General features: G+C 56.7%; 2 protein-coding genes and 1 pseudogene across 2 annotated transcripts in view; all 3 read left to right on the forward strand.

Moving 5' to 3' along the window:
- The first annotated feature begins 58 nt into the window (after positions 1-58).
- Psme3 (proteasome activator subunit 3) lies at positions 59-4,661 on the forward strand. The gene is made up of 11 exons (XM_010635536.3): positions 59-284; positions 358-390; positions 504-566; positions 731-835; positions 1,714-1,762; positions 2,540-2,652; positions 2,820-2,888; positions 3,183-3,250; positions 3,341-3,395; positions 3,479-3,565; positions 4,063-4,661. The coding sequence occupies exons 1-11, from the start codon at positions 210-212 to the stop codon at positions 4,141-4,143; spliced, it is 798 nt and encodes a 265-aa protein (XP_010633838.1). The 5' UTR covers positions 59-209; the 3' UTR covers positions 4,144-4,661.
- A 411-nt stretch (positions 4,662-5,072) lies between these two features.
- On the forward strand, positions 5,073-8,439 carry LOC104870144 (annotated as a pseudogene).
- Positions 8,440-9,252: 813 nt separating this feature from the next.
- LOC104870146 (membrane primary amine oxidase) overlaps positions 9,253-9,844 on the forward strand; it is a 5,316-nt gene continuing 4,724 nt past the window's right edge. Inside the window, exon 1 of the mRNA XM_010635568.2 lies at positions 9,253-9,841. Within this exon, the coding sequence (XP_010633870.1) occupies positions 9,701-9,841 (141 nt within the window). The 5' untranslated portion in view covers positions 9,253-9,700. The remainder of the gene's footprint in view (positions 9,842-9,844) is intronic.

Here is a 9,844-nt window from a genome sequence, read left to right on the forward strand (position 1 = left end):
CCCCGCGCGGTCTCCACCCCCAGGCGCTGCCCCGACCCTCTCGGGCCGGCCCGGCTCTGTCGCGTCGGGCGGGAGTTGGGCGTTTGTGAGCTCACGCCCCCTGCATAGCCGTCTTTTGTCTGCTTAGCAGATTCAGATAGCTCCAGACACCGGGAGGGAGGGAAGGTAGGGGAGAGGGCAGGGGAGAGGGGAGCTGATTGCCCTCCGCGATGGAGAAATGGAACCTCAAAAAAAGAAAGTATTTGCAGTCTGGGAGCCTCTCAGCTTCTCATTATAACTTCAAGGTGAGGGAAAGACAGCTGGATTTGGGGTTCCCTGTACTGAATTGCTCTTGAACCTCTGTCCTTGTTACTTCAGGTTGATTCTTTCAGGGAGCGGATCACAAGTGAGGTGAGTGAAATAGAAAAATGGATGTGATTGATGGTTGGGAGTTTCCCAAAGAGGAGATATTTGTCGAGAGACCTTCCCACGGTTGCTAATTGAGGTGTATTTCCCCTATCCAGGCAGAAGACTTGGTGGCAAATTTTTTTCCAAAGAAATTGTTAGAACTTGATAGTTTTTTGAAGGTGAGAGATACTTTTTCTTTCTTGAATGCCCTATTTTTTGGCCCTAGTCTGAGAAGTGAGACAAACTGTGTTGATTCTGTTCTGTTTTGTTTCCTACGCTTTCGATGAAACATCTCTCTGTTTGACCTGAAAAGATGAGTGTTGCGTTCGGGTGTCTCTTTCAGGAGCCAATCCTAAACATCCATGACCTGACTCAGATCCACTCAGACATGAATCTCCCGGTCCCAGACCCCATTCTGCTCACCAACAGCCACGACGGACTGGACGGTGTAAGTGTCCTGGAGTCACCGTTGTGTCCTTAACAATAGGTCCTTGGTCTTCCCGTTTCCCGGGAAGTTTAAAGGCAGTGGGATTTATACGTGAGAACTAAGACCCGAGTTATAGGCAAGATGACTCCGGTGTTTTCTTTTTAACTCCCAGTGCCCATTCACAAAATGAGGCGAGTATGTTAATGCTACTCTTGGTGTCAGAGAGTGAGCTTCAAATAAGATAACACCCGCTGCAGCTTCCCCCACGTTCCCCACCGTTTCCCCTGGCTCTGAACAAGACTTGTTTTCCTCAAGTTGTTCTAGCTTGAGAAGCTCTAGCTGTGTGCCTGTGTTCCTTATCTTTGCTTTGGCTCCTCAGCATCTCATTTTTACCAGTCAGAGTCCGCAGGCTCTTATCTTGCATGTGGAACTGGACTGTCCTCTGTCTGCACCACTGTCTCATACATCAACCTTGTGCGTCTGGAAGCAGGGGCCCTCTTGATAAATGCCTTTGTATCCTCAGTCCCTTGCTTTGTTTCTGCTATGTAGCAGGTGCTAATTACATGTTTGTTGATTGAATATTGTGTTCATTTGTAGAACTAGCAGATTGTACATATTCCCATAATTATTCCCAACCTGCCTTGATTGCTTTTTCCTGTTCCTTACAATATCTTCTCTCCTTGATTGCTTTAAATGTGTCATATTTCTTGCAAATTTGGGCTTCTCAACATTGTGTGAGTTGCTTTCTGGCATGAGCTGCTTCATAAATCTTTTCGAAGTTGTACAGAAATCAATATGGCAACCCACAGGGTCAAGGATGGGATGAAACTGGCTTGGAGACTTGTGCGTGGCCCGTGGGTGTGGAAGGCAGGCTAATTCCTGCCTCTTTATATCCGTAGCCCACTTACAAGAAGCGAAAGTTGGATGAGTGTGAAGAGGCCTTGCAAGGTAAGAAACACCGGACTCCCCTTGAGCCTCCTCGCTGGCAGCAGCCCCGAGGAGCAGGAGCTGTCGGGTGTTCTCCAGGCCATGGAGAGACATCTGCTTTTGTTTCCTCACATCGGGATCCACAAGTCCTTCACACGTGCTTATTATTTAGCTCTCTACACCCTGTGCTGAGAACAGTGTCTGATGTGGCGTGGATCGCCATGGGAGAGTGACTGGAGGTGGAGACTGTACAGCTCAGATTTTTCTCTAAGGTCCCAATTACATATTATTTTTCCCCCTTTTAATGTTATTTGTTGCAGTTGGGCATGGTGGAGCACACCTGTAATCCCAGTGTTCTGGAAGGCAGAGGCAGGAAGATCACTAGTTCAAGCCCCGCCTGTGTAATTTAGTAATTTAGAGAAACCCTGTCTCAAAATAAAAAAATAACCCAGCACTTGGGAGGCCGAGGCAGGAGGATTGCCATGAGTTCATGGCCAGCCTGGACTACATAGCAAGACCCTGTCTCAAGAAATAAATAAATTTTAAAAAATAAATAAAGATAAAAAATAAGTTAAAAAAGGTTTAGGGATGTAGCTCTGTGAAAGCCCTGGGTTCAGTCTCCAGTGCCACAAAATAAAAATTGCTCTGTATTCTTAAAACTGTTGGCATAGTTGAGCTGTCTATTGGTGCACACATCTCTTGTTGATTCTGGCAGTGGTGTGGTAGGGTCTGGGAAGGGGAGAAAGGAGATGGTGTGACCTCTGTCCACCCTAACTGCTTGGCCCTTGCCTCCCCCAGGAACCAAGGTGTTTGTGATGCCCAACGGGATGCTGAAGAGCAACCAGCAGCTGGTGGACATCATTGAGAAGGTGAAGCCCGAGATCCGGCTGCTGATCGAGAAGTGCAACACGGTGCGTGGGGCTGGCGACCCGCGACTGAAATGCTGGGCAGGGAGGAGGGCTCGGGGCCTGGGGTGGCTTCTGTGTCCCTGGTGGGTGACCCAGCAGCGTCAGTGTTGGCTCTGAAGCGCAGAAAAGGCCGAGGCCCTCATGTGTGTTTTCATCCTCTCACCATCCAGGTCAAAATGTGGGTACAGCTCCTGATTCCCAGGATAGAAGACGGAAACAACTTTGGGGTGTCCATTCAGGTGATGTGCTTCATGACACAGTGGGGAGACCCCATCTCCCCTGCCTGGTCTTTGGGACTGCTGTGGAGTGATGTGAACGTGACTTTCATAGTACAGGGCACTGAAGCCAGGAATTTTGCACTGAGGGCCACCCCCAGTTCCTTTTTTAAATTTTGAGATAAAGAGTTTCACTGAGTTGCCCAGGCTGAGCAGGAACTTGTAATTCTCCAGCCTCAGGCTCCAGAGTGCTGGGATCACAGGTGTGTGTCGCCATGCCCAGCTTGGAAGTGGCTTTTGACTCACCTTTTTTCCCAGGAGGAGACAGTGGCGGAACTAAGAACTGTTGAGAGTGAAGCTGCATCTTACCTGGACCAGATTTCCAGGTGCAGCTGCGTGGGGTTGGCCGGGGATGGGGGGAGTCGGGGAGGCACTGGCCAGGGTCCCCAAAGCTTCCTTCTGTCCTCTCTTTCCAGATATTATATTACCAGAGCCAAATTGGTTTCTAAAATAGCTAAATATCCCCATGTGGTAAGTTGGGGTTCTGTGGTGGAGGGTGGCCTTGCTGTCCCTGCCTCCGCGGGCTGGGAATGAGCCCCGTGCTGTCCCTGCAGGAGGACTATCGCCGCACCGTGACGGAGATCGACGAGAAGGAGTACATCAGCCTCCGGCTCATCATCTCGGAGCTGAGGAATCAATATGTGAGTCGCCCCGGTCCTGGCCCGCTGTGCTGACTTCTCTTGGTTCTCCACACTTCTCTTAAAGCCCGGGCTTGGAGTTGATATGGGTAGAGCAGCTGGTGTCACCTGTAACCCCAGCTGCTCCGGAGGCCGAGCTAGGCGGGTGGGGAGTTTGAGGCCAACCCGGGCAGCCTAGCGAGACTCTTCACTCCGAAACCCCCCAGCAAATTCTCCTGCACACGGTGCCGAGCACCACGAGACCATCCAGGAGGCCTGGCTGGCGTCTGCTGCCCGATACTGTGTAGCATTTCCCAGCCTGCCATGTGAGACGTGGCCTTGTCCAAGCCCCAACCTCAGTGTTGTCCCGAAGCCGGGCCACAGAGTAGCCACCATTGACTGCACAAGACGGGTGCTTATAGCCAAGTCGGGCAGCCACAGGGCTTAGTGAATGCTCCACCCAGGGTGGCCGCTGGCGTGGCTCAGGGAAGTGTGCTCGACTCCCGTGCCTCTCCTTGCAGGTCACTCTACATGACATGATCCTGAAAAACATCGAGAAAATCAAACGGCCCCGGAGCAGCAACGCGGAGACGCTGTACTGAGGCTGGGTGGGGCTGGGGCTCTGTGAGTCTGGCCCGAGACCAAGGTTGCCTGGTTTGTTACCTGACTGTCTCGATGGGAGCCTGGCTGGAAGTAGTCACCACACCTCTCTGTTTTTAGTTAGAGTCTAATGAAACTCTCATCTAGTCCTGTGACGTGTTTACCTCTTTTTTCAGGCCTCAGGAACTGTTCTGTCTCCTTTTCCTAACCCCGACCGGCCTGTGCTCATTTCTGGAGAACTCCAGGCGTGCATGCATGGGACGGTGGCACAGATTGTGTCTGTGTCTCTCCCTCTCCCTCCTGTGTCTTAGGCTTTGTATTTTTTTCCTTTCGATGATTAGTTGGGTGGCAGCTGAGGAACCACAGGGGAAGTGCTAGGTGTTTTTAGAAGCAGAGGTGGCAGGGAGCTGTCCTCTCTTCCTGTCACTTCTTTTGCCCCTGGGAGACATCGCCGCAGTCTTCCTGGTGATAACTTTGGTTTCCTGTCTGCGTCCAGTCCACCTGGAACTTCATCCGCAGGCCGAGATGACCCCCCACCCCGTTTTATACCGGGTTTCCAGCCCCGAGGCGTCACACACACACCTGCTGCTCCATTACTGACCCCTCCTGCTTTCCCCAGCCCCTCATGCCTTTCCAGAGGCAACAGTTGTCTCAGGCGGTGTCCACACAGGCTGCAGTCGGGTCGCCTGCTCTCTGCTGTGCTCAGTAGGTGCCCAGGCTGCGGAGGGGCAGGCGCTGAGAGCCGAGGCCAGGAGCCGCCTCCTGGGACTCCTGTGCCTTGGTTGCACACAGGCCAGGCCTTCCCTCCGGGACTCTCCAGTTCGTGCTTCCAGGGAAAGCATCGCTGTGTGTGAGACAACGTGCGCACGTGCACATCTGCGTGTGTGGCTGCTGGGAGGCCACATCTGCTGCCGCCTTTGAATGCCCAGAGATGCCACTCACTGTCCGAGCCTCTGTGGGGACCCCGCCACCCCGCTGTTTTAATTTTGCTACCACTGGGAGTTGCTGCCTGCGGTCAGCCTGCCAGTGGCCCTCGCCGCCTGTCCGATGTGCGTTCCTCCCTGTCTGTCTTCCACGCCCCGGTCGGTCGTTGCCAGCCTAGGACGCGTCGTCCTCCGGCGCTCTTCCTGGATAGTTCTCAGTAACAAGCCAGCCCGCGCAGCGCTCTCCCGCCCTGTGCCCCTCCTGTCTGCTCTTCCGCCACCCTGCGCCCTTTGCCCCTCGGATCGTAATGTAAAATTCTTTTACCTTGTTGAGAAATTATTAAAAATACAGGTACTTGGACCTCTTTCTAAAGTTGCAGACCCTGGTGCCATGCTCTGGTGGCAAGGACAGAAGCACGCATGCACGTGCAGATCTGCCTCCAGGGTCACCAGCCCACCCACAAGCGTCCTTCAACCCTCTGGGGTCGTGAGAGACAGGCTCCTGCCCAGCACAAGGGAGCCTCGAGTTCAGGCTGAAGTTGGCTCCTGTCAAATCTTGTGCCCCCTGTGCCTGGGGCTGGGGAGGGTCCCTGTCCTCCCCAGTGATACCCAGTGCTGCCAGTAGAGGGTGCTGTGGTCCCATCCTTGGCTTAGTTGACTGAGAGGTGCCTGGCCTTGGGTTCACGTTACTTGGAGGGCTGCCTAGGACTCCTGGTCTCCCTCTGAAAGTCCTTGACTCCCACCTTGCAAGCAGGGTCTTGGTGGTGACCCCTCTGTACCACTCCATATAGGGCGATGGCGCAGTTGGCCACCTGTCCTGTTCATGGGCTGAGCACTTGATTTTGTGATCCCTAAGATCACACAGCTCCCAGAGCCGGGACCAATGTACAAACTCAAAGGCTGGCCCAGGCTCTTACCACCCAGACCAAAGGCGCAAGACCCAGGCCCCGGCCCTCCTGTGGTAAGGCCTGGGAGGGTGCCAGAGGGCTGCGTTCTGCCCGTCCAAGCGGCAGCTGGAGTACAGCCTCATCCCACAGTGGGTGTCTGGTACCGACCGCTTCTGGTGAACTCTGGACCGTGCCAGGCTTTTCATGTGGAAGGAGCACCTCAAGCCAAGCCACTGGACAGAAACTTGGAACCGACTTCAGGTGGACTTTCCTGCCCCACCTACATGATGAGCGCGTTCATTCCTCTCCGTTGTAGTGAGGATAAGGCCACCTGGAGTTGTCCGGAAACCAAGGGCGCTGCTCGTGAGCTGCTCCAGCCCCAGCTCCCACTATGAGCCCCAAGTTGCTGCTGGTGCTCCTGTGCTGTCCCTCATCGCTGTCTTCGCTCTGGCCGGTGTCTTGCTGACCAGGCAAGGCCACACTGGCCTCGGTCAGCTCATCGCAGACCTGAGCCTAGAGGAGCTGGTGGTCGTGCTGAGCTTCCTGACTCCTCGGCTGGGCCTTTGGACACCTGTGTCTACTCAGTGGAGTTGCACCTGTCCCGCAAGGCCACAGCCCTGGGTCCACACTCCCGGGAGGCGCTGGCCATCATGTTCTTTGGGGCCCAGGCCCAGCCCAACAAGCCAGCTGGTGATGGGGCTGTTGCCCCAGCCGTCCTACCTGTAGGATGTCACTGTACAGCGGCCCCCTGCCCTACCACTGGCGCCCTGTGCTTGGAGCTGAGTGTGCAGATGTGGAGGCAGGGAGGGGTGGAGCTCACGGGCTCCAGCTACAGCGCCTGCGTCCTGACCTCCAGCTGCTCTCCCAGGTCTGCAGTCAGGACTGGGCCATGTGGTTTGGCCTGTACTACAACATCTCGGGTGCCGGTGTCTTCCTGCAGCCCATGGGGCTAGAGCTGCTGCTGGACCACAGAGCCCTGGGCCTGGTCCGCTGGGCTGTCCAGGTCTTCTACCTCAGCTGCTATTATGCAGACTTGGGCTGGCTGGAGGTGGTCAGGGTGCCTCTGCCCTCCCCCAGTGCTGCCTTACCCCTCAGGTCCCGGGCCCCTAGGTCTGCTCCCACCTCTCCAGTTCCTACCGCAGGCCTCCTGGAGCAGTGTGTGAGGGCACTCACCGTGTCCCTGCTGTGGACATTCACCTTTGGCCTTGGGGTGTTTGGTGGCCTGAGGATGTCTGATGTCCAGTGTCAGGGTGAGCGCGTGGCCTACAAGGTCAGCGTCCAGGAGTCTTGACTGTGCAGTGCCGACTTGCCCAAGACCGTGGTGACCCGCCCTGTGGATGGCGCCTATGGGCTCGGCCGTAACCACCAGGCCTGGCGCGGTCATGGACTGCCCCTACCAGGCCACCGTGGTGGACGTGCACACCCTGGGGGTGGGGGACGGTGGCTGCTGCCTAGGCTGCCCCTGCACAGGCATTCCCGCTGCATCGAGTCATTTCCGTATGGGTTTGGTCCATTGTGGGCTGGGCGGAGTCCCGTGGGCAACTCTGACAACATTTGGGGACTTTGCGCTGCATCCCAGTGGGGCACTGGAGGGGCAGGTCCATGCCATCAGCCGCTTAACAGCCCTGCTGTGTGGGGTTCGGGAACCAAGTGAGACTGTGTGCTGGGGGCGGTGCGCACATGTGCCTTCCGCTTAAAGGTGGGTCTGGACATGGCCAGTGGGCCTGGTGAGGAGGGAGGGCTGGGCCAGGGTGGGGCAGGAACCCCAGGTCCGGCTGGGGAGGTGGCTGGCAGGCTGTGCTGGCTGCTGCGTCTGGGCCCTCTCCCTTCTGCAGCCTCACTTGTGAAACCGGTGGAAATGTGCAATGCTCATGTCTAATGCCTCAGCCTTGGGGCCGGCAGGGGCCACTTGGGGAGGCCACCTGGCCAGGAGCCGGGCAATTTGCCTCTTGCCCACTAATTCCCAGGATTGGGTGAGTGGAGGCAGACCCAGGAGGGGGGACCGGGGCATGGGGGACCTTGGCTGGGGTGCTGCACCTTGAGTGCCGTCCTCATCACGAGGGACCCGGCACGCAGGGCTGGGTGGGGGTAGGGAGGGGAGACGCAAGGACACCGTCCACGTCGTCCTGTTCCCCGCCGTGCACTTAGACTGTGGCCACTCTCTGCTGGAGGTCCCTCAGCATCCTTGGCAGTAAAGAGCCTCTTGGAATACTGGGTCAGGCCCCTGCTGTGGACACCTTGGGGAAGACGAGGGGCCCGAGAGCGACCTCACTGGCATGGACTCCTCTCTCTTCCCTTCCCCTGCAGGGCTGCACAATGGGGTGGTGGCGGAAGACGTGGTGTTTAAGCCTGTGGCTGCCCCCTGGAGCCTGCAGCACAGCTGAGCCACCAGCTCAGGCGTCATAGGAGGTTGGTAGTACGGACAGCGCAGGGCCTAGCTGCTGGCCTCTGGCCGTAGGTTTGAAGGAACGGTTTCCACTCTCAGATCTGGGGCCCAGGGCTCATCCCTGGAGTGGCTGAGAAGCCCTGTACACCGAAACCTGCTGGCTGTGCAGACAGCGGCTGGGCAGTGTGGCTCCAGAGGATGGTGCTTCCAGTCCTGCGTCCCACGCTGTCCAGCTCCTCCTCCTCCTGTAGGATCTGGTGGTGTGGGTGACAGCAGCTTCTGAGGACATTGCCCGTGGAGAACAGAGCTGGCTTCTGCTCCAGCCCTATAGCTTCTTCGATGAGGACCCTCCGTCTCTGCCTCGGGCAGTGTCTACTATAGCAGGGACCAGGATGCTGGGCTCTGCAGTGCCGACACGGTGGCCCGCTCTCCTCGATTCGCAGCCTGTGTCCCTGACTTGCCCCTTTGCTCTTACCAAGGACTCTAAGGCCTGCAGTGTGACAGGATGTCGGGGGGTGCAGACACACACGCCTTCCCCTCTGTCTTCTGTGGTTCTGTCTTACTTGTTTCCCCAGACTGCTGAGGAAACGAAGTTCCCACACCAAATCCCCACACATTCCTTTGGTGAATTCCTACTTTCTGCTCAGTTTTTTTAAGTGATAGATTTATCAAAATGATTTTGAAATACTAGTACCGAACCACAAATCCTCCCCCTCAGAACTAGCTGGAGTTCACGTGGTAGCAGAGATTCCCTCGTAGAGGGGTCTTCTGGAGGAAGTGGTCATAAAAAGCCTTCCAAGAATTTCCCCTGAGTTGATGCTGTTTGACTTCTTAGTATCTATAGCGCCCGGATAATATGAAAGAAGCAGGCCAAGGAAATCGGCCATGGAGCAGAGCGGCCAGGCCCAGAGACTTGGCCAAGGAATGTTGCTGGCTTGGAAGCTGAAGGGGCTGGAGCTGAGGGCCTCCCTGTCACAGCAGAGGGAACATCTGGCTCCCAGGAGACGTAGCAGGCTGGGGGCCTAGGGCTGCAGGGGAACCCAGCTCCTCCTGACGGGGGGGCCCCACCCCAGCCTCAACCCTGACCCAGAGGCAGAGTCTGATCCGGAACTGGGAGGACAGCCATGTATGGTCTGTGGAAATCACAGCAGTGGCTAGGACCCGCCCTCCAGCCTGGCCCAAGCCTCCACCCCACCTCACCCTGCTTCCGTCCTACCCGCAGCCTGGCTGCATCCACGGGGGACCTCAGCCGACTCGGGGATCTCAGCGGACTCACACCCCTTGGGGCAGCCCAAGCCCCTCCAGCGCTGACCCAGAACGCACAGCCCCAGCCTAAAGGAAGGCTGGCTGCCCTCTCGGGGCCATGAACCAGAGGACCACGCTGGCGCTGCTGGCGCTGGCCGTCATCACCATCTTTGCCTTGGTTTGTGTCCTGCTGGCCGGCAGAAGTGGAGATGGAGCCCCTTCAGGCCAGCTGCCCCCATGCCCATCGGCCGCGCCCACCGCC

The sequence above is a fragment of the Fukomys damarensis genome, unplaced genomic scaffold, assembly GCF_012274545.1.
Source record: "Fukomys damarensis isolate Sample0158 unplaced genomic scaffold, DMR_v1.0_HiC HiC_scaffold_13, whole genome shotgun sequence".
NCBI classification, from domain to species: domain Eukaryota; kingdom Metazoa; phylum Chordata; class Mammalia; order Rodentia; family Bathyergidae; genus Fukomys; species Fukomys damarensis.

What these genes read in the sequence shown, in the direction of transcription:
- Psme3 (XM_010635536.3), top strand. Translation starts at nt 210, where the DNA reads ATGGAGAAATGGAACCTCAAAAAAAGAAAGTATTTGCAGTCTGGGAGC. An exon ending in TGATCGAGAAGTGCAACACG is followed by an intron (nt 2,653 to 2,819) that starts GTGCGTGGGGCT and finishes CTCACCATCCAG; the next exon opens with GTCAAAATGTGGGTACAGCT. An exon ending in TAGCTAAATATCCCCATGTG is followed by an intron (nt 3,396 to 3,478) that starts GTAAGTTGGGGT and finishes CTGTCCCTGCAG; the next exon opens with GAGGACTATCGCCGCACCGT.